General features: G+C 39.3%; 1 protein-coding gene across 7 annotated transcripts in view; it reads right to left on the reverse strand.

The window, feature by feature from the left end:
- atp2b4 (ATPase plasma membrane Ca2+ transporting 4) overlaps positions 1 to 20,483 on the reverse strand; it is a 110,309-nt gene that overhangs the window by 49,102 nt on the left and 40,724 nt on the right. For all 7 annotated transcript variants that reach the window (XM_051911715.1, XM_051911718.1, XM_051911712.1 and 4 more), the window contains one exon: positions 7,340 to 7,691. In XM_051911715.1, coding sequence (XP_051767675.1) covers positions 7,340 to 7,535 — 196 coding nt within the window. In that variant the 5' untranslated portion in view covers positions 7,536 to 7,691. The remainder of the gene's footprint in view (positions 1 to 7,339; positions 7,692 to 20,483) is intronic.

Raw genomic sequence — 20,483 nt, forward strand, 5'->3', positions numbered from 1 at the left:
ACTCCGGACACAACAACCTGTTACTGTAATTTCTTTATCCTGTAAATGTAATAAACGTCTAACATTTACATTCAATTACATGCAGTTATCCCTTTACAGTTACAACTCTCATAAAATATTTGAATTACATGTTGACTTTTAAACCTAAATATAACGCCCAACAACATATTTCAGCAAAATTAATATTTTTGTGCCGAATTTTAATTGTCTTCCTCTCTAATGCATCCCGTCTGATTGATGCCGCTCATTCAGTACAGTCTGAAGTTTAACGCAGACTGTTAGGAACGAGCCTTCATGCAAAATGGAAGTATTCACGTGAATTTGTAACACAACAGATAAGGATATAACTGTAAAATGAAAGTTTTGTGCTGAGGAAACATCACACATTAACCCTTTAAGACCTGATGGCTTTTTAGAGATTTTTTTTTCCTGAGCGACATACACAAAAGTAAAGACTCATAACTCCAAAACTTTTGCAAGGAGAGTCAAAAGGTAGGTATCATTTGATAGAACCCTTTTTACATTTTTAGAAAACATAAATTACATTACACTTGGACATTTTCCTGCTGAGAAACGACAAATGATAAATATTTTTTTTTTATAATTTTTCATTTTTTTTTTTTTTATTTGACATGGAATAACTCAGGAAGGCAATAAGATCGGAGAAAAATTCTTTTTTGGTGATGCTCTCCTACATGTGAGCTGCATCTGGTTCAAATTTTGTGGCGATAGCTTAAAGTGTAGTGGAATAAAGTGTTATTCATTTTTTTGCAGCAAGATGGCGCCCACAGGCGGTAAACTCCGGTTTAGAGGCACTTCTCAGCAATCATTCGGAGTTTTTCAAAATGGTTAGATACATTAAAAAGCTGAGTTTCTAAGCTTTAAGGTGATACCTATTTTGTGTTATTCCACGTTGGAAAACGAACATGGATGGTTCCGGGAACACTGGATACACACTGCATCCTTAAAAGATGAGAGACATGTTTTTAGCCATGTATGTTAAATCATTCCGTGAGTAATATCTTGTGATCAACGCAATATATTATGTTGATTTTGGATTAATTTTAATTGTGAGAATCTGCTTTAAATGATGATGTGCCATTTTCTATGATCTGTGCATTTTTCATGAAGTTATGAGCACATGAAATCTACATATTTGTATTTAGTTAGCGGCTGTGCTGTTTTTGTTGTAAATGCATTATACTCAAACTCATTAGAGGGTGAAAACACCACAACAGGAGCATGTGGGAGGCTTGATCTGAACGTGTAAAGTCTCTGGTTTTGTATGCAAAAAGAATTTCTGTGCTACCTATATGGGTTCAGTTTTTATTGGCTCTTAAAGAGACACGCAAACGGGAGCGCAGGCGCTCCATCCGGTTTTAAAGGGTTAAACAGCACACAAATATGTAAATTATCAATTATTATCAATTTTATTGATTAGTTGTTGCAGCCCTACAGACATTTCTCCAAAAATTCGAACAAAATACACTGAGAGCCATGGGTGTGAAAACAGCTTATATTGATTTAGAGTGGAATTTGAGGAGTGGTTGAGTCTCAAAGTCTAAAGGCTGAGATAAGAGGTTGAAAATGTCTTTTGTCTTTATCTATGATTTTAAGTCTTCTTAGGAGACCACAATGTATATCGACCACAAATAGGACACAAATATCTTCAGAACCTATTACTCTTGAACGGACTGTAATGGTATTGCCTTTAGCGGTCTGTGTTATACTGTAATGCAAACAGAAGAGGCTTGGATTTAAAAAAAAAAATATTACAGCAGACCAGTGATGATTCATTTTCCCATCACAAGCCAAGTATGCAACAAGAGCTAACAGCGAGTCCAGTGCCAAACTAATACGCCTCTACTGTCAATTTCTATGTTTTTGCTTCTTAACAAATGGACGAATGCAGTCAGACTCACTCACCCAAGACAAAACCTGTTTATGCTAGGTGATAAGATTGTAAAACCACGTCAAAAGGTCTCCACAGCACCTTTAAAAGAAATGCTACTTTGCTTTTTCCACCCACTCCTTCATTTAAGGGTGAAAGAGAAAATATAATTATGCCCCCTTCAAAAAAAATGAGTCATTTCTTGTGGGGAAGTCTACAGCTGTCCCTTCATTACTAAATGGAACAGAGCGATGATCTAAAATGTAATTAAGGACACGGTGTGGAGCAAATTTCAATGCTAGAATGATCCAACACAGCCCATATGCTAAAGTGGAGATGAGAGCCGTGCCGGTGTTTGTTTAGCGTGATCACACTGTTCACTGGGATGACAGCAAAGCCTAATCTCACCTTGCACCAAAGAAGGTGAAATAAGACAGACTTGATGGCGTGACAAACTCATTTATCACTAAGGTCATCGGGTAGGAAGACTGTAGAGCCATTCTGTAAACTGGACTGCTTATTCAGTAAGTGCTCGTGAATATCTTTAAAAGGTCAGCATGATGGTTCAGCTTTTCTTTAGATAAGCTATGTCACCTTCAGTACCACGTAAGTATCTTAAATCCAGAGAACTGTTCAAGGGTTTATGGTAAACAACCTTCCTGAGCCACAGAGCAAAACTAGACCATATCCCGAGAGTAGAATTATCTTGTCATCAAATGTCACCTGTAGTGACTATTACTCAAAATCACACTGTACATATGTAACACTTGATAAGGCTTTTCAACTTCAAATACGTTAGATGCTTAACTAAAACTACCATTTCGCTGAATTAAAAATGCTAAATTTTGGGAGCTTTTGGCATTTATACAGCACTAGCCATGTGATGGGAATAAAATAACAGGCAGAAGAGAGATCAGAAAAGCCCAAGACCAGTTGCCCACTGAAGCTAAGCAGGGTTGAGCCTGGTTAGTACCTGGATGGGAGACCTCCTGGGAAAACTAGATTGCTGCTGGAATAGGTGTTAATAAGGCCAGCAAGTGGTGCTCACCCCGGGGTCTGTATAGGTCCTAACGCCCCAGTATAGTGACGGGAACACTATACTGTAACAAGCACTGTCCTTCGGATGAGACGTTAAACCGAGCTACTGACTCTCTGTGGTCATTAAAAATCTTCTCATTAAAAGTGTAGGGGTGTAACCCCAGTGTCCTGGCCAAATTCCCTCCATTGGCCCGTACTAATCATGGTCATACAGGTCACGCATGTTTCAATTTAGCTTGCAATTTTTCCTAATCCCATTCCTACTTTCTTGAATAAGGGGAAAGCAGTCGTTGAGGAGGAGAGGTCCAGCAGAACAGTGGGAAAGAGACAAAGTTGCCTGGACTAGATGGGAGCAAGCTGTGGAGAGAAAAATCTCATGGACAAACCTGTGGCTGTCAGAGCCACGCTGCATCAGGCTCCCAAGTACAGGCGGTCTATGATGTCCTTCCCAGGCTATCCAACCTGCACCACTGGGGCCTGGCTGACACACCAGCCTGCTCCTTTTGCCAGAGAAAGGGGACACTGGGAGCATATCTTCAGCTGCTGCCTGAAGCCGCTGGGGGTGTCCGGTACCGCTGGCAGCATGACCAAGTACTCAAGACCATTGCAGAGAGCATTAATAGTGTCATCATCAGCTCCCAGAGGTCAAAACCCTCAAAGCAAGCCATCAGCTTCATTAGAGCTGGAGAGAAACCAAGGGTAACATCTAAAGCAATAGCAGAGATTCTCAATACAGAGCAGGACTGGCAGCTGACCACAGACTTGGGTAAACAACTCAGATTCCCTCAGCATGTCGCTAAGACCACACTCAGACCTGACATTGTTCTGGTGTCAGAGGCAATGAAGAATATTGTCATGTTGGAGCTTACAGTGCCATGGCAAGATGGAGGAGGCCAATGAGTGGAAAGAGGGAGAAATATAAGGGCCGCATTAATGACTGCCACATACAAGGATGGAAGGCAAGGTGCTTACCTGTGGAGGTAGGGTGCAGAGGCTTTGCAGGACAGTCCCTCTGTAGGGCTTATACTGCACTCTACATCACAAGTGAAAGGAAGAGGAGGGCCATCTATAACAGCACAGAGGCCTCAGAGAAAGCCTTTAGGTGGCTCTGGGTCAAGACAGTAGATCTGTGGGAGAGTACTGCTAGGGCAACAAGCTGAGGCTTGATCAACTTTATCTGGGTCACCTGAGCGAGGGTGTCTGATGTTCGAGAGACCCGAATAACCTGAGGACCTTGGTAGGGCTGGGTATTGCTACAGGTGTCCCGATTCCGATTCACAAGATCTCAATTTGATTCTTGATTCGATTCAATTAATTCAATGATTACATTTTCTATAGCAAAAAAAAAAAAAAAGTAATAAATGAGTAAAATAGTTATTGTTTTTTGTTCTTTTTGACCCATGTGTCCTTGTATTGTAACATCTTGACTATCCGCATGAAAAAAAAAAAAAAAAAGTGTCAGATACGACTAAAAAGTACCATGTTATAGGGATTAAAAACCTCTTCATTTAAAGAATAGTATGGGTTTTGTTTTTTAAATAAATCAGTAAATAAGTAAACAAATGAAATAAATACATAAATACATAAAGTAAAGAAGTGAAACATTAAATACGTAAAATAAAGTGAAGTAAATAAATCAAGTAAACAAATAAAATAAGTAAAATAAATAAACTTTGTAGGTGCCATAAATAGAGCTTAACTTGTATTTAACCCAAAATATTTCCTCAGTGAATCTGAATGTCAGCTGTAAAACCTAAGACTGAGGAACATTTCAAAGCAGTCTGGAACAAAGTAACTAAAATGCTTAAATTAGGAAAAGCAGTTCAATTACAGTTCAAAGAAGCAGCAACATCAAATTACCAAAACACTTGAAAAAGCAGACTGGATGTGAAACCACAAAGCAGTGAACAATCACAGAGTTTAGAATGAAACAAAATAAAGCAACCCATCGTAAAAGTTCTGCATAACACTTTCTCATATCTGAGAGTGGCACAAAAGCAGCCATTACTCTAAAGGAACCATGCACAGCATGGCCAGAGTTGGCCGCAAATGCCCATGTGATCCAGCTGTGACTTAAGAAAATATTTTGTGGTCAGATGACAAGATGATAGACCATGTGTATGTGACAAAGCATTTGTAAAGCACAACCCACAAACATAACCCGGTTGGGCCAGTGGTTCAAATTTCTACTTGCCCTGCCAAAATTTTCATTTGCCCCACCAAAAAAAAAAAAAAAAGGGCCTAAAAATATACCTAGTTATTGTTTCCATTGTTTTTGATACGATGTAACCTTAAAGGGTTAGTTCACCCAAAAATGAAAATGATGTCATTAATTACGCGCCCTCATGCCGTTCCACACCCGTAAGACCTTCGTTAATCTTCGGAACGCAAATTAAGATATTTTTGTTGAAATCCGGCGGCTCAGTGAGGCCTGCATAGCCAGCAATGACATTTCCTCTCTCAAGATCCATTAATGTACTAAAAACATATTTAAATCAGTTCATGTGAGTACAGTGGTTCAATATTTATATTATAAAGCAACGAGAATATTTTTGGTGCGCCAAAAAAACAAAATAACGACTTATATAGTGATGGCCGATTTCAAAACACTGCTTCCTGAAGCTTCAGAGCGTTATGAATCAGCGTGTCGAATCAGCGGTTCGGAGCGCCAAAGTCACGTGATTTCAGCAGCTTGGCGGTTTGACATGCGATCCGAATCATGATTCGACAAGCTGATTCATAACGCTCCGAAGCTTCCAGAAGCAGTGTTTTGAAATCGGCCATCACTATATAAGTCATTATTTTGTCTTTTGCCGCACCAAAAATATTCTCGTCGCTTTATAATATAAATATTGAACCACTGTACTCACATGAACTGATTTAAATATGTTTTTAGTACATTAATGGATCTTGAGAGAGGAAATGTCATTGCTGGCTATGCAGGCCTCACTGAGCCATCGGATTTCAACAAAAATATCTTAATTTGTGTTCCGAAGATGAATGAAGGTCTTACGGGTGTGGAACGGCATGAGGGTAAGTAATTAATGACAGAATTTTCATTTTTGGGTGAACTAATCCTTTAATAAATAGGGTTTTGACACCAAAAGCTACTAGTTTAACTTAAATTTTAAATATTGTTAGACAAATAAACAGTAAATAATGAAATAGTAAAAAATAATTAAATTAAGAGTAATAGCACAAATAAATACAACAGAACAAACAAATGAAATAAATGGTGCTTTTCAAGTTTTTCATGTAGGTTTGATCAGATTTTCAGGTACAGAAATTGTAATCTAATGTATAACTAGTATAGATTAAACTTTATTAAAGTTAATCAGTCAAGAGCAGTTACAGATGCATAAATAATGTTTTGAAACATTGAAAATATAAAACGTTAAATATTGTTATTTGAAATTAAAAAAAAAATGAAGAGACACTTTAAACGTGAAATTAAACCTGTCAGTAGGTGGCAGCGAATCACTGTTAATGAGTGAGTCATTGAGATTCAACCGATTCATTCAAACAGCTGATTCATTCAGGAAGTGCTGCTCAGAGACACAAAACAATTCTGTGGACTTCGTTTGGAACTATTTTTATTGGCGAAATAGAGCGAAACAGGCAATTTAGTGTCTGAAATGTAAGTCACTTGATATTAAGTTCTTGTTCATTAAACTGTACGCTGTATAAAATCAATATCACATATTTGTAATCATGCTGATATTTGGAAAAAAGGGCGCTCTGTGTAATATTGGTTAACTATATTAAATGATATAAATATAAAAGATATAAAGGAATTTTTGCCCCTTATTTTGAATTCTGGGGGCATTCTAAGTGCATTTTAATAGACTAAATCACGCAGTGAAAGCGTACACTCTAAATATGCACGCGCACTACTAGACTAACGTTATGTCATGTAGGCTAGTGTATTGCGTGCACTCAATGGGTGTGTTTTTGTTTGGTTTTTGTAAAGTGAGGGACATGCTCGATAATGTCAGATCGTTAAATCAACAATTACAATATCATAGACAATATATAATCGCATACCCTACAGCACTGGCCCGATCGGACAAGTGACCGTTCCATCTACTGTCCCGAGCATCATTCACACTTGCCCTGGGCCATCGGGCAGTCCTTATTGTTGAGCCCTGTAACAGTCATGCTGTGGTGATTTTTACATGATTTATTAAAATGTGGGGATAAAATAAAACCTGAAATATGCAACATATTTCAATTTAGTTTTAAAATTAGTTTTCAAATAATAAAACTTATAATGTAATTCAGTTGAAATAAAGAACTGGTTATTTGTCTGAGCGAGTTTGCAACACGCACTATTGCTTTCTGCATAGGGCACAACTGTCAAGTGGTCCTGCATGTGTAGATGTAGAGATGTAGATCTTCACTGCTTTTTACCTTCAATAGGTGAGGTCTTGAGCCTGCGGCAGATCCCTTGCACATCACCGTAACATTCTGCAATCTTATTGACCGCCTCACCACTGCGGAGCTCCATCAGCTCACGGAGCTGCATCATCGTGCAGCCAAAGTCCCCATCGTGGTCGACCTCGGTGACTGAGTTCCCCGGTGGGTGGTCTGCAGTGTTGTTAGCCATTTTGACTCGGTGAGTTTCAGTCACGCCTCACGATGTGAGACTTCCAATCGATCCGCTTGTAAACGTAAGACTGGGTGATGAAGGAATGCTTCAGGTAGGTGATACAATGTTCCCAAGTTCAAGGGATCTTGCTGTGTGAGATGCACCACAGAGAAACTGGAACAAAACGAGAAAGACAGGTTTTAAATTATTTCAAATTAAATCAACGGAAACATGGCCTAATTTCTAAGTTTGAACATTTTGTGACAGAACAGACAGGAAATGTTGACACCATCTAAATGACTAGGAACATGTGCTTGTGAATGAAGCATCATGTTGTGATAAAATAGTGGGAAAAAGACAATGTTATGAAATACAGATCTGCCTTTCAAGATTTTTTTTTTTTTTTTTTTTTTTAAACACAGCAGTTCTCCAAACTTTCTCATGCACTTGAACACTCGCAATACACAGATGCAACCCATAAAATGTACCAAATTTGCACATCTAATGGAAATCTCCATCTCAGACCCAGTTTCTGTCCATCGCAGTCAAACATAAGTAATTAACCCCTGGAGGAATCCATAGTTTGGGAGCAAATTAAAGTGTTTACTGTTTTGTCGCCAGTCTCAAAGCCCACAGAAGGGGGTGGGAGGAGAACAGAGGTAGAAAGAAAGGGCACTGGGTTCAAAATAAGCTGGTGGTTAAAAAAAAAAAAAAAACTCTGGCAATATCAGAGATAAGGGGGTCTGTGTTAATGTGAGATATGGGAGCTTCCAACTCTCTCGGGTTTTCTTATGCACACAGAATATGCAAAATGGAGGTCACTCTTTGATGTGTGCTCGCAGTGATCCGAGATGAAATTTTGGACTGGGATTCATCTACAAGCGCTACGGCCAATTTCCCACTATCACACTTGTACAGTCAGTGATGGAAGCCATAAAAAGCAAAGCACTGGATGCTGGAAAGCCCTTAGGTGGATTTTAACCCAGATTGGATTACTGTCCACTCCTCCTTCAGCATTGGTCAAACTTCAGCCTCACTGTACACTGCACTGACCCCTTAACCTCTTATCGGAAGAGACATCAGACCAGGGCTGAGTTTCCCAAAAGCATCATAGTTGATTGTAGAACTATTGCCATCAATAAAGCTACGATCAACTTAGGCTTACAATGCTTTTGGGAAATGCTACCCAGGGTAGTTTTATTCTGAGCAAAATGACCTGATTCTTGTATTTAAACATGAATAAATTGCTGAAATGCCAAGGTCAATGATTCTTCACTCTCTTCAGCATTATTTTAACCCTGTGGCTAAAGGTCTCTTCATATTTAAAGTACCTAAAGAGAGGTCAAATTTTAAATACAAATCTCCATTGTTTTATGAACAAGTGTGTTTGAACAAACCACATTAGTCAGGACAGAGTACAGCTTATTGAGTTTAGTTCTAACAATACTACTAATGTAACGGATGACTGTAAATGTCGAAATGTGTAAATGCCACAAGAACAAGCTCTACAATGTTTCCAAACAAATGTCATCCATTGCCCAAGGCATTGAGAGAGGCCATTACCAAGCCTTCAGATTAGCAGAGCACATAAAATGTTTAAGTGCTTCTGTTGAGGAAAAAAACTAAATCTATAAAGCAATGTCACATGCCATGCTTAGGAGGACCCACCCAGATTCATCTCTGATAGTAGGAATGGAATTAGGAACTCAATTTTTTTTTCATTTTATCAGGAAAAAGCCTGTGCAAAACTCACCGCTACGATATTACAGTGTTGCAGGTGGTTTGGTTAATGTTTTTAAAACAGCTCTATGAGGTTGCTTGGGTTTTATTCTACCTCAGAAATATCATCAGCATTTTTTCCATTCAAAGTCTAGAAAAATTCATCCATTCATAACATCAAGACTTCAGTATTATAAGGCATATTTGGCTGGATGGTTAATAAAAATATATATATAAGGCTTTCTACAGTAGTCAGTGTTACTGGTGTTCAGTCGCAACAATATTTAACGCAATTAATGCAGTTTCCGTTTTTCTGCATTATGTGTCAAGCTTTTATTCATGCAAATGCTTTTAAACCATTCAAGCGCGACAAGACAAAAGAGAACGCATTGTCTGTGAATGTCCTGCCTATGTGACGCACACAACACGCGCCAGTATTGAGTTCTCTTCCACGCTTGAACGAACCATAACGCACACAAATTATGCCAAAATGTCTGTTTTGTCGAGTGTCCTCATAAGAGCAGTCTTAAATGGGTTAAATTAAGTCTTAAATGAATGTAAAGATTTGTAAGAAAATGGGATGTTTTTTTTTTATATAAACACTGAAAGTTAGCCTATTTGGTATTTTTATTAGGCCTAGCATGGTGTATTCTTATTCATTTGGTTCATAAATGTTCTATATTTAATGTAAACGAGTTTGTCGTTGTACCGTTTTGTTGTTGTGTTTTTCAGTAAGAAGAATAACCCATCATTTAAGTAGTTGCCGCAAATTTGAAAGTGAAAGTACAATACACACAGCCACACTGGCATTCATTAACGATAATAAAAATAAATAAATAAAAAAAAAAAATGTAAAAAAATGTAAAAAAAAAAAAAAAAAAAATGTAAAAAGAGGTGGAGGCCCCGTCCCCCCGGTGACGCCGGTATTACCGGTGTTGTCACATGTCGTTTAACCAGTGGGACTAGTAACATGGTGCCAAAACCACACACTAATGCAAATCACTCCGCCCTTTATTGCCTCTGTAACATTGTTAAGATCTCATGCAGGGCTCTACGCTAACATTTTTCTTTAGGAGCACTTGTGCTCCTAATAAAAAAAAAATTAGGAGCACAGTCAAAAATTTAGGAGCACTTTTTGATCAATAACAGACATTAATTTTCCCATTACATGGCGATATTTGCCCCTTTAAATTCATTTCCAGGGGCATTTGTACCATTGTAAGAGCAATTTTTCTAATCTTATTAAATGTATGCATCATATTTAATACATTTCTTAAATTAAAATAGAAAATTTGTTTATTTTCTGAAAATGTTAAACAAATTCAATTACAACAATAAGACCCAATCAGACTGTTACCAATCAAAATAAATCATCAAAAAATCCATCTTTGCACTGCAGAAATGGCACAGAAGCTCTATCTGAAGTGGTAATATTTAGACACATTTACATAGACTGCTTAATGATGCTCATTGGTAAATAATGTTGTACAAATGTTTTTAAATATAATTTTTTTAATTTAAAAATATGTATAATATATTTTTTTAAATTAAAAAAAAAAAAAAAACTTTAAAAGTTTAATATTTTAAGTAAAAACAGTCTATGTAAAGTGTAAATATGAAAATAAAACAGCCAGTAGGTGGCGGTAAATCTTAACGTGCGAGTCATTCATTCAGTCCTTCAAAACGCAGATTAATTCAAAATTCAACACTTGGAGATGCGCAACAGTTCTGGTGTGGCTTTGTTTGAAACTATTTTCATGAAATAAGTGGCTAAAATTTTGCCACTTAATATCAGCTTGTTTATTGGACTTCAGTCAGATCAGTAAGTATCTGATTTGCAATCGTGCCAATACTTTGAGAAACGGGAGTCTAATCGCGTGATATTACTTAACTTTCTGCGATAGACGGTGTTACCAGTGTTCAGCTGCAACACCGGTTATATCACTTGCCCACCATGACCGCGGCACCGGCCCCCACTGTCATTTTGATTTTTTTTATAGTAATAATAATAATAATCATCATCATCATCATTTAGTTTAGTTAGAAAATAGACACTACAGTTAAAAATGTGTCTGCTCAATTCAGCGTGAGCCGAATGAGAGTCGTAGCACAGATCAGCAGGAGTCAGATTTCGCCTCACTTTTCTGAATGACAGACGATGGATGAAGATTTGGTTGAAAACGTAAAAGCACATATTTAAGTGAGTTTGTCCATTGTACTGTTTTGTTGTGTTTTTCATTAAGAATATTAATGAACCCACCCACCATTCAAGCAATTGGAGCCTCTGAATTGCCGCTACTTCAAAAGCGACAGTAATATGTGCACGGGCATTCATAACGATGCATGTGGTTTTTTTTACTCAATTTTTGGAGGCATTTTTGCCACAAGCCCCCGTTAATTTCCGACCTTGATTATGATAATACAAACGTAGTATTTACAATTAATTTGGCTGCAAAAAAACAGCAGCATGAGATGGTCTGGTAAGTGCGCGTGGCCGCGTCGCACCGGTTGCACCTTGTAAACAATCTTTGAAGTGTTGTCCGGAGCGCATGTTTTTTGCACTTGCTCTGCTGTGCTGACTAGAGGTTGACCGATATATCGGTCTGCCGATATATTGGGCCGATATTTGTCTTTTTTTTTTTATATATCGGCATTGGCCGATATCCGTGTTTAGTAGCGCCGATTTAAAGCCAGGCACGTCCGCGGGCAGCCCTGTGTTATTGCTGCAGTGGAATGTGCTGCTGCCACATGTGAATTGGAACTTTTGGAAGATTCAACAACAGTCCTGGGAGATAAAGGTAGCCTAAGGCTTAAATTCTGATATTTCAAAGTCCTATGGCCATATATTTACTATATATTACTAGTAAACTATGAAGTGCTGCTTCACTTAGTGAAAGAAACAACGAATAGCATAGAACCGTCGGGAACTGGCATAATGCTACAGCTGGTTGAAGGTTCGCTTACTTGTAGTTAACTTTAAGGACTGTAGTCCAAAACTACCAGCAGCTTGTTGCTAACATATTAGGCCCAATGTTATAAGTTCTGTTTTATTTTTCCTGTATCGGAGTCGGAGAATTTCACTCTGTGCTTGGGGTGGAGAAGGCGGCAGCTCTCACAAACACTGCAGCGTGATTGAGGGCTACGTTACTCCGACAAATATTGGCAATATTAAGAGGATTTGGCATTTCCAATTAATGTAAGCCTGTTACATTCTTCTAGTCTATTATTATTACTATTAGGTAAGCTACTTTTATTATTAAATTAATATTATAATAAATTTGCTAAAAAATTCTCATTTGTTTCACTATATGTACGGGCACAAGAGAAACAATGGAATAAATAAAGACAGTTATATACCATTATCAGCATATTATGTTGAAATACGTCTCTTGAGAGAAAATGCTCCGTTAATGCAGCGTCAGACAGCTCTGTCACTTTTACTTTCACTTTGAATACTGACCGAGGTTAAGCTTTTACCGGATTACTTTTCCGCAAAGTTTGCACGTTGCTTCTTGTGTGATATCCATTGGCTCCCCTTCTTGGTTGAACCACCCCTTCCTTCGGGGGGCCTCGGACTTTCGGATTTGCGCTACGCCACTGCGCAGAAGTGTATGACATTCGTTCGGAAGCATGGTTTGATGCAGACAATAGCCGGGTTTCCATCCAACTTTGCATTTAATGAAAATTCAGCTCAAGAATATGCGCATCTGCGTGTGTTTCCATCATCTGTGTAATGCGAATAAAAATGGACATCAGCCTAATAAAGTGATGTGTTCCGACCAATGACTATATATGTCGCACAGTTATTATCCTCATTAAACCTGTCTAACGTTAACCGTCAAGAATGTCAGAAATCACTAAGAGTTTAGCACTGTCCTTGCGTACAAGGCTGTGCAACATGAAAAAGTTTTTAATTTATTTATTTATAAAGTTGTATTTATTTTATTTAAATGTATATTTAAAGTTTACATTTATTTTCCAACAAACTTGAAAAATTCTGCATGATAAATGCTCTAAAACTTTTATGTAAATCAAGTCAGTGTTCAATAAATGATGTTAAGTTTAGAAATGTTGTGCATCCACTTATTAGTGTGACATTTTAGCATGCAAATGAAGGGGAAAACTTCAAGATATCGGCCCTAAAAATCGGCAGCACATATCGGCCATCGGCTGACCCTGACCTCTAAACATCGGCATCGGTTATAGAAAAACCCATATCGGTCGATCTCTAGTGCTGACTGAAGCAAAGTCTTTGAATCAAGGCATGAAAAGCAGCCGATTACAGTACAAAACATAACTTGTTCATAACTTGTGCATTTTGGGAGTTGTACTTTTTATTCTGATTCTAGATCTATTCATGAGAATCGATCGGGTCCCTCGCACCGGTGCGCCTAAATATTTTTTTCACAGTTGCACACATTTATTTTCTGGCGCAAATGCAATTGAAATGGGCGCACTGTAGAGCCCTGTCATGCCACCTTTTCATGCCGAAGAATCACCCATGAAAAACCAGAATGAAAAATAGGGTTGTTTCTAACAACATCATAATAAACAAGCGGGTGGTACAACATTCCATGAAAAATACTACAAGATAACCATTTGCCAAGGTCACACTGCTAAACCAATCTGACAACAGACCTTTTGTGTGGAGGTCTGACAGTTGCACTGACTTTTGCATAAGAATGGTGCAATTTATCACACAGTCCCTGAGGTGAATTTAACAAATCATTTTAAATGCTTTGAGCTTTCCTACAATGCATTTAGAGGATGAGCTCAGCCCAAAGAGCCATTTGCATGCATCAAAATGAAATGGCTGCAGGCTGGTGTAAGAAGTGCAAAAGGCCCGGCATATAAAACCAGCATTTTTGCTCTGGGTATAGAATTGGTGAATGTGCAACCAAACAGGTCCAAAGGTTGTTAGCGGACACAACATGGTTGACAGTTTAATATATGTGAACGAAAAGGCCTACTGCGGGCCAATCCATGGGAGCACAAATATTTGTCTATTTAAAGGCTGGGTAAAAATATTTTATGATTATGATCTTCATTTGAATGATCACAATATTCATTTTTAAAATCCATGCAGGCTGCATGCAAAACTAATCATACAATACAGCCAGAGTGGTCTAATTCTCAAGCAAATGACTTTAATGAGCCATTTTTTTAGTGATTTAAAAACATACAGTGTGACCTGTGTAGGCTGATTCACAAAATGAATGACTTTATGAGCAGGCTCCTTTAATGAATAGATCAAAAAGATGAATTATTGGTTTGAATCAGTTGTGTTACCGTTTCCTAAAACTAATAAAAAAAATATATAGTATTTCAGTATGTGTATGTGTATTCAATTTACGAAGAAAGCGTAATGCCTCTCGCAGTTCAAAATGCTAATGCTATGTCCTACGCCTTCCCTATTCAACTTACTAAAAAAGCTTAACTGACGTGACCTCAGTTACGCTTTCTTCTTAAGTTGAATACAGAAGGCGGTCTGGCAGAAGCTAGATATTTTATTTATAACTTGTTAAATATGTATATTTTTCTTACACAAACGCATCGCTTCACTTCACTTCAGAAGGCCTTTATTAACCCCCCGGAGCCATGTGGAGTACGTTTTGCTTTGGATGGATGCACTTTCTTCAGCTTCATACTCATTGGTCCTGTTCACTGCCATTATAAAGCTTAGATGTGTCAGGATATTTATTAATATAACGCCGAATGTGTTCATCAGAAAGAAGAGAGTCATACACACCTAGGATGGCTTGAGGGTAAGTAAAGCTTGGGGTAATTTTCATTTTATAGTGAACTAATCCTTAAATGCATCTCCCACTTACTGTTTGCAATCTCACGGTTTAAAAAGCCCATCAACGTGTGCTTTCATGAATAATTAAGGGAGGCATTTTCTCATAGGATCAGGACATGCAGTCTCATGCATAAACAAGACACCGACAAGTCATCACATCCTGAAAACACTGATTGACTTGAATTTCAATGGATAGACAAAATATTATGAGATAAAAATATCTATATGGAAGTATACATGGCAGTGTTTCCCCCGTGGTATTGAAAATAGTATTGAATATCAATATTTTTTTTCAAGTGTTGTGAACAACAGTTAAGATGGCATTCCAGGGACCAGTTTACGACAGGGCCCCTCTCTAACTGCTGGTGTGTAAGAAGATGTGCCACACTGTGATTGGATCTTTGGTGAATTAACATAAATAAATGTTTAGCAACATCAGATAAGATGTTAGGACAACTACCAGACACCTCTTCCAGAGCAGGAAGGGGAACCTTCTGCACCCACCAAAACCAAGGAGAGAACTTCTCATTGGACGACACATTGACTCTAACCACCAAACTCATTCCTAAGATTTAGGCAAGGACTGCCATATAAATTCCTTCAGGACCCCCTGGATATAGCAGCAGTGACTGAAATAAAGAGAGGCCACAGAGATCTATCTAAATCCATTCATACCCATGTTTGGAGGCCTTAATTTGATTGAAACTGCATCACATCCACTCCGTCTTCACGCAAAGCACAGTTTATGTTAATGGTCACTGACTGTTAAAACAACAGGTCATGGGACAGTCCTGTTAACAGATAAACAAATGCATGGACGATGATTTAATCATTTCATATTGTGTTTGGTGTCTATCTGTTCCCTACGATGCCTTTAATAATTTGAAAGAGGTTTGGTAAAGAAATAATGCATGGGTAAAATGTTAAAGACACTATTTTAACACTGTACTTTATGCTATGCAAATGAGTTCCACACTAGGGTGGGCAACACCGGGGTTGCTTCAGATAACAGTGGCCAATCACACTCCAGGATCAGCAAGGCGCCACATTTCAATCTCCTCCTCATTAGAAAGGGATAAATATGTCCCCCGGGTAGACACACCCTTGTTCTGCGTTTCCAGCTTGACGGGGAAGGAGACATTAACAGACACCCCACATCCTGAGTTTCTGACCTGATGAGGAAAAAGACTACAAGACGGTTAAGGTGAAGCTCTCGCGAGCAAAACCTTTTACATTGCTTTCAGCTGCACTCTAGCTGCAAAAAGGGCCCCAGCATTGAGGGACTTCATCTGACCCTTACGGCTCCTACAGCAGCGCAGCCCAGTTCGTAAAGGACCTCTGCATTGGCAGACATTGCCTGTACCACACGGCTCCTCAACGACGCAGCCAGCCTGCAAAGGAACCTGTGAAGATTCATCTGACCCAGCTGCCCAGTCCATCCTAAAGGACCCTCTTGGCGCAACCGAAATTCAGCATCCTCCAGCCCAGCGTGGCACGACTACTGGATCGCAACTCCGCGCCCTCCCACTGCACGCAGCCTGCATCATCAGTGGAAGACGTCTCTGCTACCGGATTGATCACCCGACTGTGTGGAACGTAAATATAAACTTACCAAACCTCTTTCTAGAGACCTTGGCATTAGTTTATACATGCAGCATATGTTTTCTAACCTGTTTAGATAACAGTTACTTGAGGTCAGCTTGTTACAAATAATAGGGATATTATTTGTTGAATGATAAATAAGCAATTATTTATCACCATTTTACCAGAGCCATTAGGTGGCTTCCATAAGAAGCATTCCCATACAGTTCTCTTCCATTCTACATTCAGTTCAACAGCATTGCATTTATCCATTCTGTGCTCACTTCATTTATTTGTTTCTTTGATTTAATTTAGTATTCTCCTTTGATTATTATTTTACTATCTTTTAGAAGTGCATATTCATTATTTCATTATTAATCGTTGTGGTATTTACTCTTGCATGTCTATTGTTAATAAATTTCATTGATTTTATTATAACTGTGTCTTCCTTGTGTTGATGATCAAAGACTCTACTAGTTGGTCAGACTCTCGCAAATCCTTCAGATAAATCAGTTGACCGACTCCCTCCAGTTTATGTTAATTCTGAATTATTGAACAGCTCTTTTGGAGTGTTCTTAAATTGTTAAGATAGTATTTTTAACTGGTGCCCCGTATTACAAAAGGGGGGAGGGGTCATCTGATACACTCAAAACCACACCTTAAGTGACACGTGATCAAAAACCACTACGTCACCAGTGAATGGAGTAAAAATCACTACACAAGGTATCGTATCGAAGTTAGAAATTCCAGTACAACACAAATCCCTACATGGCCTTCTCATTTTCATCAATATACACTGGCACAAACTATACAATAAAAGATGCTTAAAAAACCAACAGAGAAAGCCTGACTTCAAAAACAGACACCAATGACATGTCAAGGGAGGAGTTGGGTGTCTTCACTTCCTACAAATGGGTCTTTATGTATACCTTCACCATGACAGCAGTCTCCATGACCTCATATGAAGCTGTAAACATGATTGCAAAGCAGAATGGTGTTCTGGCAAGATGACACAGTGGCCTGGAGGTCCTTTTGCTGTGATCCACATTTACTACAAAAAGTTATAGCCTATAGAAAGTTAATCAGTAAATTGTAGCGCACACAAAGTCAAAATGGATTTTAAAGTGCATTTGGGTAGTGATGCTCAACATAAATGCATTTATATCCTGTAGCAGTCACCAGACACGTGGTTAAGTAAAAAGTGAGGTCGGCGTCTGCTTAAAATCTCAGCGGTGGCGGAAGAGTGTGGCTGTGTAAATGGAGAAGAGGGTGCACTAAGTAGTTCACACTCCACATTCCAGTGTGAGCGTGAAGAGGATGGTAAGACACTGAGAGGATTAAAGAATCTGAGCTCGGGCTGTATCACTATGACTGAACGTGTGTATCAAGCTGGAGAGGATGGAGGGTGGGGAGCGGTTGCGGTGGTGATGGAGAGGGGCCGCAAGACACCGGGGGAGTGCAAAAGTGGGCGGGGACATCTGGGTGAGCGGAAGATGCCAAAGTAAGGGAGGGAGGAAGGAAATACTGTAAGAGTGAGGCATTGCTGTGAGATTAAAGCGTATGAGCAGTCACTGGTAGGCAGCAGATGTAAATCAGGGCCACATCTGTTTCCTCCGCTGTCCTGCAGCAGTGGTGCCAGTGCAGGCCTTTAGGCCCCATATCCGCCTCCACTCCGCTGGGGCTCTGCAACACCACAAACCCAGTGCTGCCTCGCCACATCTTACTTTCTTCAGTCTTTCTTTCTTTCCTCTCTCCACCCTCTCACTGTCTCCGTCGGGTTTTTATTAGAGTGACTCATCAGTCTACATTGTATCTCAAAAGTTTCAGAGTAAAACATGCAAGTTAGTGCACATCTAAAAGAAGAGAAAACATCTCAGTTCCCTGCAGACAAAGCCGCTTCATGCTGTCAGTGTCTAAAAATTACAATAATGCTCATTCAGTGCTGAAATGTCTGCCAAGTGCAGTCTGTCAGCCATTAACAAAAACCCAATAATGCTGCTTTATCGTTTTAGACTGAGTGTGGTAGTTTTATCTGCCTTTAATCAGAAAGTGAATCAAATTAGGCAGCTACCTAATTCACCTATCAAAATCGTGTGGTAGAGATACGGGCGGAAGTCTCAACTATTTTTTTTTTACCTATATATGGCTACAGGGAGATGCAACGAAGCAAAGTAGGCCAGCGCAAGCCATCAAAGCCAGAGGGGTGAATCAAACAGTCTGATGCACTCCCAATAATTAAAGGTGGAGAACCGGATGGAGGCAGCTATTAAATTACCCCTGAAAGGATGAAGTTCAATTCAGGTGAGGCAGAGGGGAAGCCGTTTACAGGAAGTATGCTAAAAAGAGGACGGTTTATTTTTGAGCATCGGCTTCATCTGTAATATGCGAAAACATCCATTTGGATCATGGAAATGGCTTGGAGGGCTCACAGACAACCAGCAGCTCCCTGGGGAGAGTGAGACAAATGGTGCGCAAATAAACAAACCACGGCAGGAACTTGTGAACTCTCATTTCGTAATGTTGGAAAAGCAACAGATGCCCAGCACTGAGTACATAGTTAGTCATTTTTAACCCTCTAAAGGGAGTGCTGACCAGTCAATAGTACCTAACTGGTGGATATTGTCCCTCTTTCCCTTTTCAACAAGGGCTGTGCATTGCTGGACAGACAGGTCATCCATCTTTGCTTCCCTCAGCTCCTAAATTTCAGCTTTTCATTCATCAGCTGCCCCTAGATCCCTGACAGGGAGAGTGAGAAACAAATAAGCTGTGGCTAAAATGGATGACAAGGAGGGTTGATCGGAAAAAGGGATGATAGTGGATGTGGACAAGGATTATTTTTTTTTTTTTTTTTTTAGAAGGCATGGCTGGAAAACAATGGCAAGACCGAGGGGAAGACAGCAGAATTTGAGATGGAAAGGAAGGCATGCCGAACAGACAGATGAGCCATATAGAAAGGGAAAGAAAAAAGCGTAGAAAATGATTGTGCTTGGTTGCGTTTGTGTGTGTGTGTGTGTGTGTGTGTAACAGGGGGCGTGTAATTGGATGCGGCCAGGAGCAAAACACTGTGTCTGTGTGTTGAGGCGTCGGCCTGTGCCCACCCTCCCTCTGACTGCAGCCACACCTGCCTTGCATACTAAAGCGGCAGAATGCGGAGCCCTGGACCCAGCTGCTCGCTCTGCACCAATCCAGCCGACTCACGCTCACACACAAAACTGAGGAAGCAACCCACCACTAAGTTGCGACATGGCATTAAGTCGGTGTGGCATTGCACAGTCTTTACTGAATTGTTTTTACTGAATTAATGTAGTAAGTTGCTGTTAAAACAACAAACAGCGTTTTTTTTTTTTTCTTCCCCAAAGCACTGTTAGTAAATGAACACAACCACATTCCCTGTGAAACTGGAATGTATTTTTTGCTAAATGAAGTTGCACATTCAACAAACAGGCCTCACATTAAAAAGCTTCAGGTGAACCTTGCGCAAACTTCTAACCTTAGACCACGTGTCCACCAAAGAATTTTTAGCCAGCTGAAAACACTAGACGCTCTACTGAAAACACGCTTAAATCTGTGAGCGCTTGAGCATCGCAGCATTTTTTTTTTAGTCGAGACGCTTTGTTGCTATGATACGGAATATCCGCGGCACTGTTACTCGTAACTGATTTCGCAGATAATTTGTTTCAGACTAAAAATGTCGGCACAATGTAGAGTACTTGCTATGTATGTTCGGAGACCAGCAATATTAATTTCTCATCCATTTTGTTCCATTCTCTGCTTGTTGAAGTCATTGTACAGCAAGAATGTTTGACAGTTGATCGGTGTTGTATTTGTCCCGCCCCTCCTCCACTCTGATTGGACGGCTGGCTAAA

Source organism: Ctenopharyngodon idella, chromosome 11 (genome assembly GCF_019924925.1).
Source record: "Ctenopharyngodon idella isolate HZGC_01 chromosome 11, HZGC01, whole genome shotgun sequence".
Taxonomy (NCBI): domain Eukaryota; kingdom Metazoa; phylum Chordata; class Actinopteri; order Cypriniformes; family Xenocyprididae; genus Ctenopharyngodon; species Ctenopharyngodon idella.